Source organism: Tamandua tetradactyla, chromosome 18 (genome assembly GCF_023851605.1).
Source record: "Tamandua tetradactyla isolate mTamTet1 chromosome 18, mTamTet1.pri, whole genome shotgun sequence".
In the NCBI taxonomy this organism is placed as follows: Eukaryota; Metazoa; Chordata; class Mammalia; order Pilosa; family Myrmecophagidae; genus Tamandua; species Tamandua tetradactyla.
Genome location: NC_135344.1, coordinates 23261411 through 23284145, shown reverse-complemented (window position 1 = coordinate 23284145; position 22735 = coordinate 23261411). Strand labels below are relative to the sequence as shown.

Below are 22735 nucleotides of genomic sequence, written 5' to 3'. Positions count from 1 at the left end.
TCAATTTCTCTATTAGTTGAGCAGGGATAATAAAGTTAATAGAGGTGTTTATCCATTCAATCCTTCACTCAACAAACATTTATTGCAAAGTAGTTTGGTTAGGCTGGAGAAGGAAAAGCAGTCTCATTAGTGAAAGTGCTTTGAAAACTATGCAGTGTTACATAAACGGCAGACCTTGACATTATTATTTCAGAAGACCAATGTAGTAATCATTCATATTATCTGCCAAATATTTCCTGCTCTTTTCTTCTAGGCACCTTGTAACATCACTTCCTGGGCCCACTCTGGCTAGGTAGATCACCACTAGTTCTGATCAACAAGTCATGAATGGAAAGGACTTGTGTCACTTCCAGGCTAGAGTATTTCATTGTTGGTTTGAGGTCTTCCAGAACTCTCTCTTCTTCTGCCATGGTCACAGGTGAAGTTTCAGATAGAGGCTGCTCCTGGCTATGGGGCTGCAGCATGAGCAAAAACAAAAAAACTGTTGGTTTAAGACTCAGAGTTGCTTTGTTACTGTCACATAACTTACTCTATCCAACTGAGACAACTAAATTAATCAACCAATGGGCTGTATTATTGATAAGTAATTCCTATAACTGTTCTCTTTCTGTCAGTGGCTGGTTAAGCGCAAGGTCATTTTTAAAGATGCATCAGAATTCAGACAAAGGAATAACCCTTAAGATGATCCTCAGATACTTTTCCAGTCACCTTGTAAGGTATTTATTTGTACAATTTTCAATTCATTATTGCTATGTACTTTTTTATTATTTTTGTCTTTAACCCTCTTTTGAAATATTTTCAAAAGAAAAATAAACTGGTTTAATATGATTCAAATTCCATTAGGAAAAATGTCATGAAAACTGGTATCTTCCACTAACAGAAATATCCCTGTTCTTCAGTGATGGCCAGCATATATCTGTCAGAATTACACGGAATCTATATTTAATAGAAGAATTTGTATGACTCCTTCAGATTAGTAGCAGGTGGTGGTTTTGTGCATTTAACATGTTGACAGACATTTTCCAATTTACCTTCCCATCAACCAAGTATGAGAAGGTCTGTTTCTCACGCTGCCATGACAATGGCTAGATGGCAGTTTTTAATCTATGAAAACCCACTCAGACTTTCAATCTCCTGGAAGCTTCCACAAAAATAAGCTCATGAATATTCACACTGCTTTTGATATCTCCAACTCTTTTCATATTTATCTTATTTGATTCTCAAAAAAACCTTAGGAGGCAATATTTCTCTTTTCTGGAAGGGAAAAAAAGAAAGAAGCTATATAGTTTTCTCAGTGTGAAAAATTGAGACAACACTAGAATTCACATACCTTGTTCTTTCTCCTCCACCCTTGCCGCTCAGGGAGCGGCCCTGCCTCTCTCAACCCCCCCGGAATCAGAGCTGCCCTTTAGGCACCGGGGAGGGGCGCGGACTGCAGGCGTGGGGGAGACTGCCCCGGACGCGCCCTTCCTGGGGGCTTCTAACCTGATTTAACTCTCCCCACCCTGGGCGGCGGAGGCGACAGATGGTGGGAAAGGGCCAGGGCCAGAGGCCCGTGGGGGCAGCTGTAGGGCAGAGCGGTGGGAGGGCAGATCTGGCAGGGACCAGCGCCCCGAGGGCTCCGTGGCGGCTGCGGAAGCGGATGCGCGCATTAGCGGTTTTGGGCAGCCCGCCCAGCCGGTTCCCTGCGATTCATTTCGAGCAGCGGTTCCATTCCTGCGCCTGCCGTCCCCGCCCTCTGTCCCGCCCACGAGACACGCTCTTTATAGAATGATATCTTTGCCGGGAGGACGGAGAGACAGACGGAGCTGGCGCCCCACGGGCGCCCCAGGCTGACCAGGGCCGAGGATGGAGCGTTGCTAAGCGGGGGTGACGGGTCCCGGTCTCCCATGCGCCGCGCCGGCCCCTGGGCCCCTCACCAGGATGCTTTCGAGGTGTTGGCTGGGCCACGCGCACTGCCTAGTTGCAGCACGCTGAATTTTTTAATGTGTTCTTTTAAAAGAGGACTTTGATTTCAGCCCTGTGGGCGCCTCCCTGCCACCATCTTGGGGCCAACTCTAGATCTGTGCTGCCCAGTAGGGACCACTAGACACCCCGTGGCGTTTGAGTTTTGCTGCGTGTGTAAAATGCACGCCGGAAAATGCACGCCGATTTTGAAAACCTAGTAAAAAAGGAAAAGGAATGTAAAATACCTCAATTCGTTATACTGGTTACATGTTGAAATGATAAGATTTTGGATATAATGGGCTAAATAAAATATGTCATTAAAATCCATTTTAGCTGTTCCTTTCTAATTTTTAAAATGTGACTATTAGAAAATGTAAACTGTAGGGCATATGTGGCTGGCATTATATTTGTACTGGTCTTGTGTCTTATCCACCATTTTTGTAGCTGCTTTAAATCTGCTTGGAAGGAGGGAGGGTATGAAGGAAGAGAGGAAGGAAGAATATTTGAATTTTTAACATTTTAAAAATCATTTAAATATAATTTTCTCATTTATTTATAAATAAATATATATAAATAAGTGAGGCCACATGGTATAGTAGAAAGAGCATGGACTGGTTTCAGATCTTAGCCCTCTGTTTATGGCTGTGTGATCTTAGCCTTCACTCCAACTTCTCTGAGCTATAATTTCCTCAGCAGTAAAATGGAGATAATAGGTACCTGAGAACATTGTTTTGAGATTTAGAAATATCTAAAAACCCTCCCAGCACAGCATCTGACATGTATGAACTATTCAATAAATAACACGAGTTTTGCATCTAGCTCCTGTGATGGGACTCAATAAATGATTTTGAACCTATGAAGGCATGGCTGTTTGGGGAGTGGGTGGGGAGCAGCTGCGGGCTATTAAACAGGACCTGTGTGAGAAAGCCTTATGGCCCAGCTCCCCTGGAATCGTCATCTCTCTCCTGGCTCTTTCCTGCCAGGTTGCAGCCTCTTCATTTGTATTCTGTGTGTCTGTTGGTTGGATTGTTCTCCCTTGTTTCCTGGGGACCTGTCTGGGAGGTGCCCGAAGTCCATCTGGATAATTGCCGGCGAGCGTGGTGGACCAATCTGCTGTTGTTAAATAACTTCTTCTTGGTTCAGAATGCGGTAAGTCTCCAGGTGTTGGCTGGGGTGGGGGTGGGGGTGGCAGGCTCTAAGGCGGCAGCGTCTCACTTCCCCGTGGGTCAGCGACCTTTCCAAGGGTCAAGCTGAGTTCTGATCCTGTTTCTTGTGCCACTTTCTCTGGAGTAACAGTGATGCTGTAGGATGGGGGGTTGTGGGCCTCTCGTGATGGGGTGCCTGTTACATATCAGTCTGTACGGGAATGGGGGGGCAGGGAGATGGGCGTGGTTAGCGAGGGCGGCCATCTTGTGCAGGCCTGGAGGCCGCTGATCCCTGCCCCAGCCTGCTTTCTCTTCCAGTGGGCCTCAGCTCCTGAGTAAGGATCCTTTACCCCTGCACAGAGAGCCACACCCACATTGTAATGAACTCTACTTGTTTTCAAGTCAGTCCTTGACAGAGTTGGTTCAGAGCCACAGATCTCTATATGTGGCTTGCCCAAAACCCCAGTTTCCTCATGATAAACCAAGAGTGAATGAAAGTGAAATAGCTGTAATTAAGTCATGCTGATGATTCTGCATTGAAAGCCCCACTTAAATGTGGTGAGCTCCTAATTATTGCACATACCCTAACCATTTGACTGATGAAATAGCTGCCTTCCCTTCACAAATGCCCAGCATCTGGGGCGCTATGGGGCAGTCGGTGCTGCTTTCTGAGAAGACTGGCAGGGCCACAGCTTGGGCTGTTGTGGGAACTGGTGGCGAGGACATGCACCCACCTTAAAAGGTCCTTGAAAGCAGGATCTTTCCTGTGCAGTGAAGCAGTGCATTTTCTTTCCTGGCTGTTAAAACAAATACCATACAATGGATTGCCTTAATATAGGGGTTTATTGGCTTAAGGTTTCAGAGGCCAGAAGGCTTGCTTCCAACTGGGTGGGTATCTTCTGGCTGGCCAGCAATCTTTGGAGTTCCTTGGCTTTTCTGTCACATGGCACCTGGTGGCGTTTTCTCCTTTCTCTTCCAGGTTCTGTTGACTTTCAGTTTCTGGCTACTTTCCGTGGCTTCTCTTTCTGTATCCAGTTTCCTTTGTTTATAAGGACTTCAGCCATATTAGATTAAGGCCCACTGTGGTTCAGTTTGGGCGCATTTAACTAATAACATCTTCAGAGGTCCTCTTTCCAGATGGGTGCACACATACGTGTCCCCTGTGGGGGACATGATTTAGTCCCCAATGCAGAAAAAAAACAGCTTTGCCCACTCTGATTACCAATTGCATGATGATAACAATCCCTTACATTGGTATAATGTCATGCAGTTTAGTTCTCAGAACTGCCCTAGAAGATTAGGTATTGTTGGTTTGAAACAAAAGGGAAAACACGTCTGAATCTTCATTTTATAAAATAGCAACAACGGTACCTTGTAAGGCATGTTATAAAGACTAAATGAGAGGAAGTATGGATGGATGGGGTACCAAGAGACTCACATTTCCTTTTTTCTTTCCACCAAAATTCACCCTACCCACCTGTTTGATTCTCCTTCCTAGTCAAGGTAGGTGAGACAAGGTGGTGTAGACACAGTAAAGAAGGACGGAAGCGACCTTGTTTCTCTCTTTTCAGTGCAACGGCTGGACGTGGTACATTGCCAATGACTTCCAGTTCCACCTCACAACTCCAGCAATAATTGTCATCCACAGAAAGTAAGTCTAATTCAGACAAGTTTTTCCTCCCATGTGGTCTCTTTCATGAAACTCTTAGAAAGTGTTCCAGTTCTGTGCAGAGCAGCTTTTAAAGATTAGAAAATTAACCTTTCTGAAAAGTAAACACTGAATCCTCTACTGTTTACCTTCTTCCACATTCTCTTCTACCCTTTGTCCTACACAAATAAGAGTGTGTTTTTGCAGTTATAATCCGTGTGCATTTCTTCTCAAGTGTTCAGGTTTTATCCCCATTTAACTGTTCCTTACAACACTTCCTCATGTTGATATAACCTACTTACTTGTGGTTTCAGGATTTACATACCATTTTTTTGATTGGGCATCTAAATTGTTTCCAATGTTTCATGATTACGAATGGCACTGCAATGAATGTCTCTGTGCTCTTTTAGTTATTTCCTTGGGGGCCTATTTCCAAGTGAATTACTAGGTCAAAGGGTAGGAACAATTTTGTGGTACTTGTTATATATTGTAAGATTGCTCCTTGGAAAGAGCCAGGTAATTTACAGTGCCCCCGGCAATATATCAGCATACCTGCTTTCCCACATTGGATATTTATCACTTTAATTTCTTCTGGGTTTAGAAAAGCTGAAGGCTTCAATAATTCATGGATAGACTTATAGTTGGTGGATTCTCCAAGCTGTATTTTAAAAGATATATTATTCTTTTTTATTAAAATACATATTCAGTTCAAGAAACATTGGAAAATATTAAGGTGGGGAGAGAGGGTAAAATGATCCCCGTAGTCCTGTTCCTACACTCAGGGAGAGAGAGGAGCCATCACTGTTAACACTCTGGAGCTTATCCTTCTGACGTTTTCTCAGCACAGGTTTTTATACGTGAAGGCGTTCTGTGTGTATCCTTTCATGCCTTTCTTTTAATAGTTTTATGACATATGTAGTTCCCTATTTTATTTTATTTGTTAAATAGACATAATTTTAATGTCTGCATACTATTCCATTCCAAGAATGAGCTATAGATGACTTACATCTTCCCTTATTGTTAAATGCTTAGATTGTTTCCAGTCTTATGCTTTTATAAATAATGGTTGTGAATATTTTCATAGCAACCCTTTGTCTCCAACTCTGATATTTCTCTAGAATACAAAGGGCATGCATGTCTTTTGGTGTCTTGAATCATAATGACAGATTGCTTTCCTTAAAGACTGCATCAATATTCAGTCCTTCCAGCCATCCATATCAGCTTCCTAGGGCTGCTGTAACAAATGACCACAAACTGGGTTGGCTTAAAACAACAGAAATTTATTTTTTCACAGTTCTGGAGGCTAAAAGTCCTACATTAAGGTGTCAGCAGGGTCATGCTCCCTCTGAAGGCTCTAGGGGAGGATCCTTCCTTGCTTCTAGCTGTTGGTAGTTGCTGATAATCCTTGGCATTTCTTGGCTTATAGACACATCACTCCAATCTCCATTTCCACCATCACATGGCATTTTCCTTGTATGTCTATGTGTCCTTGTATCCCAAATTTCCTCTTATAAAGACACCAGCTATTGGATTAGGGTCCACCCTAATCTGGAATGACCTTATTTTAACTTGATTATACCTGCAAAGACGCTAGTTCCAAATTCACAGGTACAGGGCTTAAGACTTGAACATGTCTTTTTGGAGGGAACACAACCCACTACCTAATTACACCATTATCAATATGCAATATCAATAACAAAACAAAAAACAAGCCTTATTTTAGTATGTGAAAAAACAGGATTGTGGTTTTAATTTGTAAGTCTTTGATCACTAGAAGGTGGAGTTGTGTTTCAGAACTGTGCTTACTAGCCCTCTCTGCTTTTGTGGTTCCCTATTCATGCCCTCTGCAAGCAGATGTTTGAATTTCAGGCTTACCTGTGATGTTGCCAGCCACAGCTGTGTAAAAATGGAAGCAAGTGAAATGTATCCTTAATTTAAATTTTATCTAAGAATTGAAAAAAAAAAAGACTCAAATCTGATTTTTTCCCATCCCTATCTTAATCACTCAAAACTTTTAAAATTCAAATGTAAAAGATTTTTTGACTGATCGTGAAACACAGAGGTGGTTTATGCTGATATAGTGAAGTTCAAGTCTGATAAATGACTAGCTATGGGACTGGGTGGGGGTAAATTGCTGGACTCTTATCTCTGTTTTTCATGTCTATTAAGTAGCAAAGTTAACACTTCACATCAGTGTTGGAGGATAAATCTTGAGACCAGACATATGAGAAGTAGCACAGGGCTCGTTTGTTGGTAATTGTGTGATCTACATGGCACCTTAGTCATCCTGTCCTTTGAGATTCAAAAGTAACTGTCATAGTCCCTGAGCACCCTGTCCCCAAGCAGTGGGAGCCCCTGTCCCTCCCAGTCTCTGCAGGGTTGGGGGAAGGGTGAGGAGCAAGCTTCTGCCCAGCTCAGTTAGTTTCAGGGTTGGACGTCTCCCCATCTTCTCTGTACAGTCTCTGCACCACAAATGGCCCTCTCCTATGTGCCACCCTCCCCTATCCTTGATTTCTTCTCTAAACACCCCATTCACAAGGTGGTGGTGTGAAGTAGATTTTAATAGAGGTATTTTTTTAACCTTTTTTTTTATTGTGAAAAATAACATATATACAAAAAAGCAGTAAATTTCCAAGTACATTTTAACAAGTAGTTATACAATAAATTTTAAAGTTTGGTATGGGTTATAGTTCCACGGTTTTTCATTTTTTCTTCTAGCTGCTCCAAGACATGGGAGACCAACAGAAATATCAATATATTGATTCAGCAGTCATATTCATTTGTTAAATCCTATGTTCTCTATTATACTCTTCCTTCTCTTTTTTTGTGAAAAATAACATATATATAAAAAAGCAATAAATTTCAAATTACATTGCAACAATTAGTTGTAGAGCAGATTTCAGGGTTTGGTATAGGTTACAATTAATGGAGGTATTTTGCATTCCTCCTGGTCAGCCTCACCTCTTCTCACTTACTTCCTGCTTCACCATTTCTGAGTTCCCTCTCCTCTGAGAGGGCATGATGTGAAGACTGTGAAAAGTGCTCCTAAAACAAAAGCATCCTGATATAATGTCCTGTTTTCTCAGAGTCGGGGGAAAAAGGAATGAACTTTGATAGCATAATAAAACTAATAAAAGCAAATGAGATAGACTGTGGAAATTATAAAATCTGATAGTCATGGTTCTATTTATTTTGGGACTCAAGATAAAAACACCAACTGTGAACACCCTCTTGTAGAAAGACCTTCTCCTCTTATGTCCACCTTATGTGACCCACGTCTTCCCTTCTCCCCTCAACCCAGGATAAAGCTCTTGAGAGTGGCTGGAATGAGCCTGTCCTCCCCACAGCTCAACAGGGAATCAGGAGAAGGCTGGGAGTAAATCAAAGTGCCTTTGGGGTGCTGAGCAAGCTTACCCCGAGTAGGCTCCTTGGAGAGGGTTGGCTGAGCACCCCTGGGTCACAGACCCGCTGTTGCCAGGCAGTGGGTTCTCTGAGCAAGCGCTGAGAGAGGCTCCTGCCCACAGGGACTCCCCTTGGGGCTAGCTCTCCCCCTCCAGCTCAGCAATTCAGAGACAACAAAGGTAGATGGTCTGGCAAAAGGTATGGTAAATGTACAGCATGTGACAACAGAGAAACACCAAGAGCTCCCTGGAGGGAGGAGGAGCAGCTGGGCCTGCAGAGCTGGGGTCTGTTCTCTGGTGGAGGAGGCCTTAGCTTGTGACCAGCTGTCGCTGCTCCAACCAGCAGCTCGGGGACTCTGGAGACAGCAATTAAGTGCCTGCAGGTCCAGAAGGGGCCACTGTGAGGCCTCCGCAGGCCTGGCCAGGAGACAGGACAGGCCTCCGCGGGCTTCCTCAGAGGCAGCATTGGGAGCTGGAGGGTCTGATTCTTAGCTCTGGTACTTAGTGAAGAGCAAGAGAAATTTTGTGGCAAGGACTGGCCAGGTCCTGGGCACTGAGAGAGGCCTTGGAGGCAGCCTAGGTTGTTTCAGACCAGAGAGAGACACTCTCTTCTATCCCTTCCACCTCCCAGGCGGTGCCCCCTGAGTGGCCCTTTCTGAGAAGCATGTTCCTCAGAGAATGGTGGTTGTGTCTAGTGCTTGAAGCTGTGAGTTTTCCCTAATCCTAATCCCACTGACCTGTGAACAGTCCCCCAAAGAGCCAGAAAATGCAAGCACTAACCGGAGTTGGCCTTAGCACCAGTCCCTAATCAGCGATTCGGGGGCTCAGGGGGACACAGGTGGCAAGAGGGACGATGGAGGGGAAGGATGAGGATGTTCATTTCACATCCACCATCTCCACATCCTGGTTGCTTTTATATCTCTCCATCAGGAGGATGCCTTAGTAGTTCAGCTGCACTGGTGGCTTGGCTAGTGGTGACTTGTCTGAATGCAGGTGTCAGGATTGGGCTCGAGCTCCCTGGGGCGTTAGACAAATGTTTACTTGGGCGGATGTGGTATTTTATCGGATGGCCTGACTGGATGGTTTACCACCCACCTAGGACAATGAGTTCTTTGTGCCTCCCTGCTCTAGACCTGTCTGGGAACTTACTTGATGCCCTGTGACTGAGAAACACCAGCCCCAATATGAGCTTCTTTTCTAGAGGCTGTCATACAAGACGGATTTCAGTCCCTTGGCTAAATGCCGGCACTCTCCAGGCTTGTGCTTATTCAACAGCATTTAGCTTCTAAATGAAGGGAAGTGGTAAAAGATAGGGCTTCTTTCCTTTAGAGAAAACAGTGGTGTAGAATATCAATGGAATCAGGTCTTTTCAAAGCTCAGTAATTCAAGAAGAACAAAGGTAGATGGTCTGGCAAAAGATATAGTAAATATATAGCATTATCACCACATATGCCAACACTCATGGCAGACATTACTAATCAATCACGGTACCACTGAACTAGGACTCCTCCCTTCCAAGCATTAACACTAAACAGAAATTCACACTGTGGATGAACATTATTTGTATCCGGTTTCACTATGGTGATAACCAAATGCTATCTTGTCCTTTCCTCGTGAAGAACGGTGGGAACTTCAAACAGTAGAACAGGATTGTCAAAAACACCATCCAGGTAGGTTTGTGCCTGAATAGTGTGTCACCTGTGCTCGACACTTCTTCTGCACCCCTGCAGATCCACTTGCTCCCAACTCTCATTCCAGCCACTGTTGGGGTGACCAATTCCAAGTAGCCTTCAGCCAGCTTTGTGCAGGTACAATGAGACAGTTTGTTGCTCTGAGCCTGTGTGCCCCAGTATTTCCTCCACACTACAGCTGGGTCTCCTTCAGGAATGCTTTCCAGCTCTTACACATGCATAATCCCACAGTGTGGAGGAATTAATTTGTGTGGGGCCACCTTTGACCCGGGGGTGGGGGGACAGGAGATAACAGGAAAACGCCTCCCTCTCTCCTCACCACCTCCCTCCTCCAGGACTTTCTGAGATGCATTTTATAAGGCTCTATAGAACATTCCAGAATAATTGGGCATTGGCCACCTTGATAGCACACCTGGAATTGGCTTTCCCTCTTTCCCTGCTCCACTACCCCAGCCCTCGTTCCTGCTCCCACATGAACTACCTGCATTCAAGCATTTGTCTCGGGCTCTGCTTGCGGGTGTCCCTGACTAAGACTGGGCAGACCTTCCAATAGCACTCAGGGGAGGGTACGGCGAAACACCTACCCAGAGCCCATTCTTGCCCTGTCTCCGCCCCTGCACCTGGAGTGGGGGGTCTTTGTCCACCCTGCCTCTGGTAGTTCATTTCTCTCGTAAATTAGCCACCATGTATGTGCACACAGCGTTTTCTCGGGCTGCTCAGGAAGCTTCAGAGTGAGGCAGATGAGACTCCATGACTGTCCCCACCTAGACACTCTAGTTAAAGGCCCCGTCCCGGGTGGCGCCCCCCTCTCCCCCGACCTGTCCCTCAGCTAGTAAACGGTCAAGACAAATGTTAACTCAGGAGCTTTCGCCTCTTCGCCACATTCCCCCTGCCCTCAAGCTGGACTAACGGGAAGCTCCGTCCATTGTTACAGTTTCAAGGCTTTGATGTTCATAAATTTCGTGGGGAAGGGACTGAAGGGCGCTGCCCTCGGCGGCCTCTCTTCTTTGCAGAAGTCAGCGGGTCCTGCTGCTCCTCGGGGCGCTGCTGTGCTCGGCGTCCCTCGCGGCCGCGGCTCTGCTCACGCTGGCGCTTCGCCTGCCGGCCGCCGCGCCCTCGGAAGCCAGGTAACCCGCCGCCCCGCCGCCCCCGGCCCGCGCCCGCCCCCGAACGGCCCCGACGCGCCCGGGAGGGCCGCCGAGTGCCGGGTCTGCGCCCTGGGCGCTCCGGCTTGCGGAGAAACTCGGTGGACCATGTTTAGCCTGGACGGCCAAGGTCATCGCATTTTTACCCTCACACTTCTGAGCCTCCCCTCTTGCACCAGAGCCCGCCCCGAACGCACGAGGAACACGTCGCCCATCGAAATGCTTCCCAGAGGCACGCGCGCCCCCGCGTGGCCGTATCGCGTGTCGCCTCCCTGGGCTCGACCGTGCGTGGAGCGCACCTGGGCCCAGGCCCGAGGAGCCGCCGGCGTTGGTTCCCAGGCCCGCTTTTCCTCCTGAGCCAGCAGCCTCTGGCCCCAAATGACCTCTTGTCTTCAGTAGTTCCTGCTGGGGTGGACTTCTCCTCCCTCTGCCTGTAAATTTACTCCTCTGCCTCCCGGTGTCCTCATTAGGCTCTTGAGCTCTACTTCTCCCTTCTCACCGAAGTCGGGGTTACCCCTTCAAGGTCACGCAGATAGTAAGTGGCGTAGGTGTGATATGAACCCAGGGTCATACCCACAATGTTGTTTTGCCTCTGCAGTGAGGTATGTGCAGCCTTTCTTCCTTATGACCCGTCTGTGTGTTACGCTGGAAAACCCAGCATTATTACCTGCTCACAGGTTCTGAACTCTGCAGTCAGAGTGATACAAATGAAAACCAAATCGTGTGTGTCAAACATCTCAAGTTCCCCCAGGGGCTCTTCATTGTGCTCAAAGTAAAATCCCTCTCTGACCTCATCCATTGCTCTCCTAGTTGTTCACTGGGTCCATCCTTAATGGGTTCTTCACCTCAGCATACCAAGCACATGCCCTTTGGGCTTGTCGATCCGTAGCCAGGCATGTTCTTCCTTTAGAATCGAAGATTTTGGCTGGGCGAGTTCCTTCCCTTCCTCCAGGTGTCTGTTCACATGTCACCCCAGAGCAACCTTCTCTGACCTCCTTATATAAAATATCTCAGAACAGGGCTTGGCACCTGTTGCTCACTATATGTTTGTGAGTGGGTGGGTGGAACAAATGAATGCATGACTAGACCCCTTCCACCTTGTCATTTGCCTTTGGGGATATGTCCAGGTGATCCAGGATGAGGCTCACTCATACTTGTCTGTCTGGCCCTGTGGGTCTCAACCTGGGCAAACCGTAGAGTCACCTGGGAGCTTCTAAAACCCACCAGTGTTTCCAACCTCACCTGAGATCAGTGGAATCCAAATCTCTAGGGCCATGGCATGAGCAACAGAGTTATATAAGAGCTTCTGGGATATTCTCATGTGCAGCCAGAGTTGAAGAGCCGTTCCCTCCTCTGAGCCTCCCTGCATGGGCAGCTAGGGGATTCAGAGCACAGAGCACACTGAGCTTCAGTGAGGAAGAGTGATTAATTTAAAGCAGTGGTTCTCAATCTGCGCTGCATTTTGGAATCCCTGGGGAGCTTTAAAAGTCCTAATCCTGAGTCCCCTCTGCAGAGGTTATGATTTGGTTGGCCTGGGTATAACCTGGGCATCTCCTGAAAGGATGCTCTTTAGGCAGTGATTCTTGTCAGTGGGCAGAGGCTCCCCTGAAGAGCTTGGTTAACCAGCTTACTGGGCCACCACAGAGTTCCCCATTCAGTAGGGCAGACTTTGTGTTTCTAACAGGTTGTCAGGTGCTTCTGCTGCTGCGGGTCAGAGGACCGAACCTTGAAAACTACTGCTTTAAAGAAAACGCCTCGGTATCTCTCCAGGTGTCTCTCAGGATACCAACCTGTACATCTTAGAGCTTCTCTTCTTTCTCATGACAGTCTCTGTCTCTGGAAGCCTTGAGTTCACTTCTGGGCACTACATTTTAAGAGCTACTCATGTTTATAAATAAATAACTATTTAATATGGACACAGGCATCATATTTTCTTGGGATCCAGGGAATTTAGACAAGCCGGCCGTGGCATGAAGTGAGTTCGTGAGGTCAGGGTTTGTGGATCAGTACTGAGGGAATGAACAACTGTGCCTCGAATTTAGCTTGGAATTTGCTGATTGACCCAAAGAACACCTCAGATATTCCTTTTTCGACATCTGGATCAAACGTAACTTTTTGCCTTATTTCCTTATATTTTCCAGTGAAAATGTGACTGTGCTGTATTTCTCAGAGTACTACACCAAGCCCTACTGCCGATTCGGGCCCTTCCTTGTGGGCCTCTTTCTGAGTATTTTCATGCATCAAAGCCACCCAGAAAACATTCTCAAAACCAAGGTACAGCCTCCCTGTGTGCATTGTGAGGGCGTTTATCTGGTTGGGACGCAGTCACCCGCCTGACCAGGCTCTCCCAGGTCATGGGCAGGAGGCCTCAGACTGCTGGCTACTTTATTGTGCTGTGGTATGTTGTTCATATCTCTTTGCACTGAAGAATAAGTGGGGCTTTTTCTTCCTGCTTTCCCCTCTGAGCTCCCTCTGCAACCCATTTGAGCATTGGTACAGACCCAGGGCAACCACCATTATGGGAAAACACCCCAGTGAGACAAGATGGCAAGATCCTCTTTTGCAAGGGGATAGTTATGAGGTTGAATTTTTAGCAGCACAAGCTCTTTGGTTTCTATAGATTATATTCTTGGTCAGGTTTTGTCTCCCTTCTGGCACGAGGATATGAGGTATCTAGAAGGAGAATAGCTGTTAGAAGCTAATGGAGTCTTTAAGGATGGCTTTGCCAGAGCATCCACTTCCTGCTGTGGCTCATTTGTGGACAATCATTCTGGTTCACCAACTCACCTTTAGACCACCCTTCTCATTAACCACTCCTGCACCAGCCGATCCAACACTAAACCCTGCTGGTGGCTTCTTCTGCTGTCCTCTCATAGCCTCTCCAACTGACCTTGTTTAATTCCTTGCCTGGACTCCTTCACTAGTTTTCTTACCTTCAGTCTTGTTTATCTCAAATCCGCTTGTAAGCCATCTGTTTAAAATGCCCCTTTGGCCTGTCCCTGAACCGTGCAAAACCTTTCAGTAGCTTCTTTTGACTTCCTGGATAAAGCTTGATGTATTCAGTAAAGCCCTTGAGAGTCCATGATGTGGCCTGTTTCTCCAGTGTCATCTCTCTTGCCTTCCCCTTGTTGCTTCAGTAGTATTTACCTGCTCACAGGACTCTCCCACTGCCACTCACACCACAGCAATCTGTTCCTGGGTCATGCTTTTACTCATGCTTTCTTCTCTACCTGGGATGCCCCTACCAACCTTCCAACCTCCCCCGTCTCATTACCCTCTTTCATCTGGCTTAACTCCTAGTTAGCCTGTGGGTTGCCCCTAGAATTTCACCTCTAGGAAGTCTTCCTTTATCCCTCCAGGCTTGGTGGTGCCCCTCCTTTGTGTTCCTCTGGCACCCTTTGCATTCTGGACCCTGGTTCTTATCACAAGGCAATGTATTTATCTCCCCCACTAGACCGAGCTCCTTGAGGGTTGAATATGTCTTGTTCTGGCCTCTGAAGCCCCAGCACCTGGTTTTTACATTCTGATTCACGACAGTCATTCAATAAATGAATGAAAGATAATTTGCATCTTAATTGAAGAAGGATCTGGAATTTCCTTGCAGTACTAGGCTATCACTCCTGCCCCAAATCCTCTCTGCTAGACCCTCCCCTTTTCCTGTGTCTTGGGGATGCATAACCTTGGAGAACATGGTGTTGCTCCAGACAGGAAAATGAGATAGGGCATGTTCTAGTTTGCTAGCTGCCGGAATGCAATATACCAGAAACGGAATGGCTTTTAAAAGGGGAAATTTAATGAGTTGCTAGTTTACAGTTCTAAGGTCGAGAAAATGTCCCAATTACAACAAATCTATAGAAATGTCCAATCTAAGGCATCCAGGGAAAGAAACCTTAGTTCAAGAAGGCCAATGAAGTTCAGGGTCTCTCTCTCTCAAGTGAAAAGGCACATGGTAAACACAGTCACAATTTCTCTCTCAGCTGGAAGGGCACATGACGAGCAAGGTGTCATCTGCTAACATCTTCTCCTGGCTTCCTGTTTCATAAAGCTCCCTGGGAGACGTTTTCCTTCTTCATCTCCAAAGGTCACTGGCTTGTGGACTCTGCTTTGTAGTGCTGCAGCATTCTCTGTTCTCTCTCTGAATCCAAAATATTTCCTCTTTTATAGGACTCTAATAAACCAATCAAGACCCACCCAAATGGGTGGAGACATGTCGTCCCCTAATCCAGTTTAACAACCACTCTTGACTAAATCACATCGTCCAGGGAGATGATCTGATTACAATTTCAAACATACGGTATTGAACAGAGATTATTCTACCTTTACGAAATGATATTTTGATTAAAACATGGCTTTTCTAGGGGCATGCTTCCTTTCAAACCAGCACAGGGCATAACTGGAAGGAATTGATGTCCAGTAGCTACATAACTTTTTCTGTAATTTGGAGTTAGGGTGTCCCTCTGAAAATGCACAATCTCTTGTCAAGTGCCATTAAAGGGATGCGTCAGTGTAGCCAAGGTTACATGGGTGCCCATGGAGAAAATTGGTGTTTGCAAAGGGGAAAACTTTGCAGAGACAAAGAGAAAGTACTTGGGAACCACTCCAAGGGCCAGGGTTAGGGCCAGGTAGCACAGAGCTAGAATCCAAGTCAAGCTTGGTCAGAAAAACAATGTGGAAGGGTGGGAGAGCCCAAACTCAATTATTTAGAAGGCAGAAAATAAGGACACAGAGTCTAAGCTGGAGAAACCTGGAGCACATACCACATGCTAGGAATGGGATAAGGCAGCATCATTACAAGTAAAAAATAGGCAGACAAAGGCCAGAAAGAGAAGAGAATACCCAGGATGCATTTTGAGAGGCTGCAGGCCTATGTTTAGGCCAAGGAATTAGCAAAGGGGTGAAGGACTCATAGTCTAAAAGAATGGGCCCATGGAGAGGGCAGTGCAGGTGAAAATAGTGGCCTCGGGCCCTGAGGAAGTACCTTTCCTTGCCTGTAGCTAGAAATAAGGGCAGGAGCCCAATACCCAAGTAGGGGAGAACTTCTCTTCAGAGACAAGATGGTGGACTGATAAGATGCTAGTTCAGTCACTTCAGTGGCGACCTCACCGCAGCAGATGGAGAACAGGAAGGTGGACAGGGCAAGAGGGACCCTTGGAAGATAGGCCTGAGGCTAAAAAGGTGACACAAAGATTTAAAAGCTTGACCTAAGGTAAGAAAAAGAATTTAGCTCGCAGGGCTATTCTTTAAGCTGAAAACGTCTCCAGCCTCCCATTACATCCATCTTTCTACGCCCCTAGGGACTCGTGCATAGCCCAGGTCAGGGCTGTGTGCTCTGGGCCCTCACGTCGATGGTGGGGGCAGGACCAGTCAGGGACCCTGATTTGCTTAAGAGTCTAAATGGGGAGTTAGGAGTGATGGGGATGGGTTAGGGCATGATATATATATATATTTTTTAACTTTTCGTTTGGAAATGGCTATAGATTCATTGAAAGTTACAAAAATAGTATAGAGCATTCCCATGTACCTTTTGCCCAGTTTTCCCCACCGGCTACATCATATGTAGCTATGGTAGGTAATCACAACCAGGAAATCAACATGGGTGCAATCCATAGGCCTCATTCAGATGCCACCAGTTTTACATGCACTCTCTTTTGTTTTGGAGGGGGGCGGGTGCATTGTCCAGGAATCAAACCTGGGTTTCCCACCTGGAAGGCAAGCATTTTACCACTGAACCACCCGTGCACCCTAACGTACTCGTGTGTGTGTGTGTGTGTGTGTGTGTGTGTGTGTAGTTCTTGCTGTATAATTTAATCACAACTATTGATCCCACAAAGATCTCCCTTGGACTATCCTGTACAGTCACATGCCCACCCCTGTCTCCCCTGGTAGCCCCTAATCTGAACCTTCTATTTTTGTCAAATTTGGGCAGGAAGATGAGGTGTGACTCTAATAACCCAAAGAAAAGTCAGTTTGTGTAGAAGGCAGTAAATAAATGCACAGTGTCTGAAATGGGCCATGAACCCTGCTCTCCTGTCCCTGTAGGTGCAGGCCCTGTTGGGGTGGATTTGCTGCCTGTCGACCCTATTTGCAGTGGTGGCTCTCGCCTACGTGGTGGATGACACCCCTGGCACCTCTCCAGCGGCCACCGCCATCTATCAGGCCCTGCACCGGACCCTGTGGGCGGCGGCTGTGGCCTGGGTCATTCTGGCCTGTCAGGAAGGCTATGGAGGTATGATGGGGCGTGGCTGTTCTGTATCAGTATTATACAGGTGACACAAGTAAACATACAGGATCTTTTATTTGCTGGAGTAGTTGGTAAATGGCCATATCAGGTCAAAAACAACAATTTGCCAATGACCTTGGCAATATAACCCTGCATATTCTGTTTTAGATTTGTACCTTGGTTTATGTTAAAATGGAGGTTCTGAAAGAAAATGTTCCAAAGTCTCCATGAAGCTAGCTTGGAAGTTGGAGAAGAACTCAGGCAAAGTAGGGTAGAGAAGACGGAAATACCAGTTGGGGGACAAGAGTTGTCCCCATCTTGGGCCTCTGTTTCCTTCTGTGAAGGTTTTAGATTAGGCTATTGGTTGTCAGGATCGCTTTCAGCTTTTTGATGGTGAGGAAAGGCCCTTACTGTCAGGCCTGGCTTTCGGCGTGCAGGGGGTGGAGCAGAAAAAGGCCTTGGATGGAAAGAAGGGAATGTTCTGCAGATCCAAAATGGGTATTTGAGCCACCTGTCATTTTCCTGCCTTTCTCCTCTATGATGAGGTAGACACTGTGCGCTCGAGGAGTCAGCAAATGACGGGACATTTTTGGTTAGAAACATCCAAAAACGATAGCCCCCAGTATGGCCAGATTCCTGAAGCAGTGGAACCAGAGCCAGGTCTGGTTTTATAGTCTAGGAAAATAATCAGGAAGGATGTAAGGGTTACCAACCCCGTCAGCCTCACCAGGGTGGCAGGAATCGTGGTTGATGATAAAGGGATCCTAACACTCCCACTGGTGGGATCCTAACACTCCCACTGGTGGGATCCTAACACTCCCACTGGTGGGATCCTAACACTCCCACTGGTGGGATCCTAACACTCCCACTGATGGGATCCTAACACTCCCACTGGTGGAGCCCACCTCCTGTGCCAGGGCCGGGGGAGTGCCACATGGACCCCAGCTGACACCAGCTGCTTCCCTACAAGTAGGACCATCATTCGCTCTATTTCTCAAATGAGGAAAACACTGCCTAGAAATGAAGCTGCTGGGCGAAAGGCGCACAGCTAGTACGTGGTTGTGCAAGAAAATGGGCCAGGATGGAGCCTGGAGCCCAAAGTCCCCAGTCTTTGTTTCTCTGCAGCAGTAGCCCTCCCCAGTATTTGTTTATGACAGTTGTTCTGGAAATTATGAGTATTTAAATATGATGATGAGGGATTTGTTCTTTAATATTTTAATTCTGTAAAATTAAATGACAAATTAGAGAGGAAAATGACAAATTAGAGAGGAAATAGCTGCATTCTCCCTGGCTGACATCTTTGCATTTACAAAGAAGCTCAGAACCACAGCCCAACCCGTGTGGTGACACCCCTCCCACGACAGCTTCCTGGAGCTGCAGGCAGAGCCTCAGACACCAAGCCACCCCTGCTGTAGCGTGGGCCCATGTGGCAGTATCCCTGTTTAATGTCACGCTGTGTGAGGACAGCTGGTTCATGTAAACAGTGATTCTCAAGGAGCCACTAAGTGTAAATTAGAAGATTTGCAGTATTATCATTACAGTGGAAAGTAAATTAATCTGAGTATCGATGGTATCTCTCTTAATCCAGGTGATAATAAAGCCCTTTTCTTCATTCATGAGCAATTTATCATTCAAAGGAGTGTTGTCATCGACCAGTTACAGTTGGAGGGGTAACTGATGCTTTAGGTTGTATCTCCATCACTATTTATGAGACATCAAGACTGATTAGTAGGTAAATAGAGGAGGTGATGTTTTAGATCTTTTTTTTTTTTTTTTACAAAATATGTATGTCTTTGATGACCTTTAGAAAATTATATATATTAAAATTTTTTTGAATTGTGGTAATATGTATATCATAACATTTGCCATTTTAAGTATAATTCAGGGACATTAATTACTTTTATAATGTTGTGCTACCATTACCATCATCCATTGTCAAAACTTTTATCACCCTGAACAAACTGTACCCATCAGCAATAACTCCCCATTCCTCTTTCTGTGGTAACCTTAAATCTACTTTCTCTATTTATGAATTTGATTATTCTAGATATTTCATATAAATGGAATCATACAACATTTGTCCTTTTGTATCTGGCTGCTTTCACTGAGCCTAATATTTTCAGGGTTCATCCATGTCGTAGCATGTATCAGAATTCCATTCATTTCTATGGCTGAATAGTATTCTACTGTTACATATATACTACACTTTATTTATGCATTCATCTGTCTATGGGAACTTGGGTTGTTGAACCTTTTGGCTGTTGTTAATAATGCTGCTGTGAACACTGGTGGACAAGTGTCTGTTTGGGAGCCTGCTTTCAGTTCTTGTGGGTATATGCCTAAGAGCGGAATTGCTGAGCCATATGGCAATCCTGTGTTAACTTTTTGAGGCACCATCTAACTGTTCCCAGAGTGGCTGCACCATTTTACGTTCCCATTAGCAATGCGTGAAAGTTCTAATTGCTTCACATCTTCACCAACACTTTTTATTTTCTGCATGTGTGTGTTTAATAATAGCCATCCTAATGGGTATGAAATGGATAAAAAGACATTTGGAGAAGTGTTTAATTGAGACTTCTCTGAACTGGAAGGGATTCTGATGGCTCAGATGATCTTTGCAGTCATCTGCAGTCGGTACCAGTGTGGACCATGCTATTCTTGTTATTCCAAAGTAGTCTTCTGTTCAGTTGTCAGAATCCTCTTCTGACCAGGTTATACCTTTGGCTAAAACCTTTTAGTGGTGCCCTGTCACCTAAAAGGCACAGCATGGTTGTCAACTTTAGCATTATATGGATCCCTTCTAAAGGAATAAGAATTCTTTTGGATATTTAATATTTGTCTGAATTATTTTTATTATAATTTTACTTATTAAAACAACAACAAACATAAGCCTAGATATCAATTCTTTGAGTTTATAGCACTTATATTTATATAGCCAAAATGAATTCATGGAGTAACCATAAAACCAATAAAATTTGAATTAACAATATTCATTTAACATTGACTGGAGCTTACAGTGTGAATATGGAGTTGTTTGCTTTATTGCAGGGTCTTCTGTGTCCAGTACTGCGTGGCTTCTTGCTGACTTAATTTTACTACATCGATTCTGTTTGTTCTATAGTGAAACTTTCGCTCACCCTATCATTTTGCATTCACGTGGGGCAAATGCATCTTTTGTCTGTGATTCCAGCTGTGTTTATTCAGTCAATTACGTAAAATGCTTATTGAATGTTTGCTACATTCCAGGCTTTGTACTGGATGCTGGAGATATAGCAATAGAAAAGAAAAAAATTTTCTTTGCTTTGAAGGAAACTACAACAGGATGGGAAAGAGGAGAGGCTAGGATTCTGTAGCAAGTGAATAATGGTTCCCAAAGACATCAGATATTAGTCAGTGGTCACTTACAGGTGCAATTACATTAAGGCGTTTGAGATGGGGAGTAATCCTGGATTATCTGGGGGAGCCCTACATGCAATCACAGGTATCCCCCCTTAAGAGGAAGGAAGAGGGAGACTGACACATGCAGAGGAGGCGAAGTGAAGACTGAGCAGAGACTTGAAGATACTGGCCTTTGAGATAAGAGTGATGTGGCCCTAAACCAAGGAAAGCCAGCCACCATCAGAAGGTGGAAGAGGCAAGGAACAGCTTCTCCCGTAGAACCCCTGAGGAAATGTGGCCATGCCCACACCTTGATTTTGGCCAGTGATACTGAGTTTCGACTTCAGGCCTCCAGAGCTGTGAGAGAATGCGTTTCTGTTTTTTAAGCCACCACGTTGGTGGTAATTATTACAATAGCCATAGGAAACTAGTGCAGAGATATATTAGTGAAGTAAATAAATTTGCAATATAATTTCAGATACAGATAAATGCAGTAAATAAAAATAAAGCAGGGATTGGATGGCAACTGGAGTACTGACACGTATGCAAAGAGATAGTGCAGAAGTGTCCCAGGCAGAAGGAGTGCCAAGGCAAAGGTCCCCAGATTGATTGAAATGAGCTTAGTAGGTTGGAGAAATAGCCAGAAGACCAGGGAGATAGGAATGGAATGAATAAGGAGAGAAAGAGCGACGGTGGAGGGGGGGGGTGAGGTCAGAGGATAGGGCCCAGGTCATGCAGGACCTGTAGGCCACTTGTAAGGAGTTGGTTTTATTCTAAATGCTACTGTGACGTGATGTGATTGCTGGTTTTAAGAGTGAAAGCGGAGTGACCAATACATCAGTTTGGAAGCTACTGGAGAGGTCCAAGGAAGTCTAAGGAGGAGGTGATGGAGGATTTGATGAGGGGGTTAGTGGTGGAGGGGGTGAGAAATGGTCTCATATAGGATGTCTTTTTAAGATCGATTGGCTGCACTCTGTGGGCTGAGAGAGTAATAAAGGAGTCCAGGATGTCTCCAAAGATTTTGTCCCACACAGCTGAGCAGATGGCAGTGCACCGCTGAGCCAAGGTAACTTGTGTGCCAGGGGGCTGGGATTTTTCATTTTGGCTATTCTGTTGGGTAGTTCTAGAAGATAGGCCATTCTGCAGAATATTTGCCCTAAAGGGGACCTAGAAGTTGATCAAATGCAGCATCTAAAGACCAGATGCAGAATCTCAGGCCGGAAACATTAAATTACTTCCCCCAGGGCCAGGGGCTAGGGCTGCTGCATCGTGAGCCAGAATCCAGGCTAGTGCAGTGTTAGTGCTTAGGGGCAGAAACTGTGAGCCCAGAACCCAAAGTTTGCAGAACTGACGCTGGTGCCTTCCTAGCCCAGGGAGGGCTTCCTGAGTGCCTGAAGCAATACCTGCTTCCTCCAGGTTTGGTGAACCAGGTGCTTTCCTGTGACGTTTGGAGGTTCCTGGCCAGCATCAGTTATGCTTGCTACTTGGTGCACCCGGTCGTGATCATCATGTACAATGGACTTCAGGAAACGCTGATTCACTATACTGACACCAACATGGTGAGCTGGGCCCTAGCTCCTAGTTCTGGCTTGGTACCACCATCTGTTCTCTTACTGAGAAACCAAGCAGAAGGAAACCTTTTCTTTTTTTTTTAAGAGCCTTATTGTTCTTTTCTTTCTTTCTTTCTTTTTTTAATTTGAAGGCGGGAAGGGAAGGAGGAGGACATTAATGCAGGATCACATCATTTAAATTTCATTCGTATTGGATTTATTTTTAATATTTGAGGCTTTTGTGCTCCAGATCCATTTCATGTAGCCAGGATGGTAGACTTTAAGGTCCAAATACAACAGAAATCTTGGAGTAAAACTGTGCCCACTGTGCCCCTCTTTCTTTCCAGTTCTATCTGTTCTTTGGACACTGTCTCCTGACCTTCCTCGCTGGGCTGGCTCTGACACTGTTCATTGAGAAGCCATGTCAGGAGCTGGCGCGGTGCCTCCTGGGACCTACATGTGCAGGACCGTGAACTCTGCGGCTGAGCAAATGCCGGCCTAACCTTTTTTCTGTAATGAACGTATATGCTCCCGAAAAGGGATACGTTGGATTTTGTAGAAGGAAAATTTAATATAAACAACATGTATGTGCTTAATATACAAATGAGTT

General features: G+C 45.6%; 1 protein-coding gene across 1 annotated transcript; it reads left to right on the top strand.

Annotated features, from left to right (window-relative positions):
* Nucleotides 1-611: 611 nt before the first annotated feature.
* On the top strand, nucleotides 612-22735 carry LOC143662007 (O-acyltransferase like protein-like). The gene is made up of 7 exons (XM_077135329.1): nucleotides 612-716; nucleotides 2931-3096; nucleotides 4664-4743; nucleotides 13119-13251; nucleotides 17017-17203; nucleotides 21992-22134; nucleotides 22473-22735. Exons 1-7 carry the CDS (start codon nucleotides 646-648, stop codon nucleotides 22596-22598), a joined length of 906 nt encoding a protein of 301 aa, XP_076991444.1. The 5' UTR covers nucleotides 612-645; the 3' UTR covers nucleotides 22599-22735.

Excerpts from the sequence above, each read along its gene's own strand:
- LOC143662007 (XM_077135329.1), top strand. The coding sequence starts at position 646 with ATGCATCAGAATTCAGACAAAGGAATAACCCTTAAGATGATCCTCAGA. Across the intron at positions 4,744-13,118 it reads ATAATTGTCATCCACAGAAA|TGAAAATGTGACTGTGCTGT; the intron begins GTAAGTCTAATT and ends TATATTTTCCAG. Across the intron at positions 22,135-22,472 it reads ACTATACTGACACCAACATG|TTCTATCTGTTCTTTGGACA; the intron begins GTGAGCTGGGCC and ends CTTTCTTTCCAG.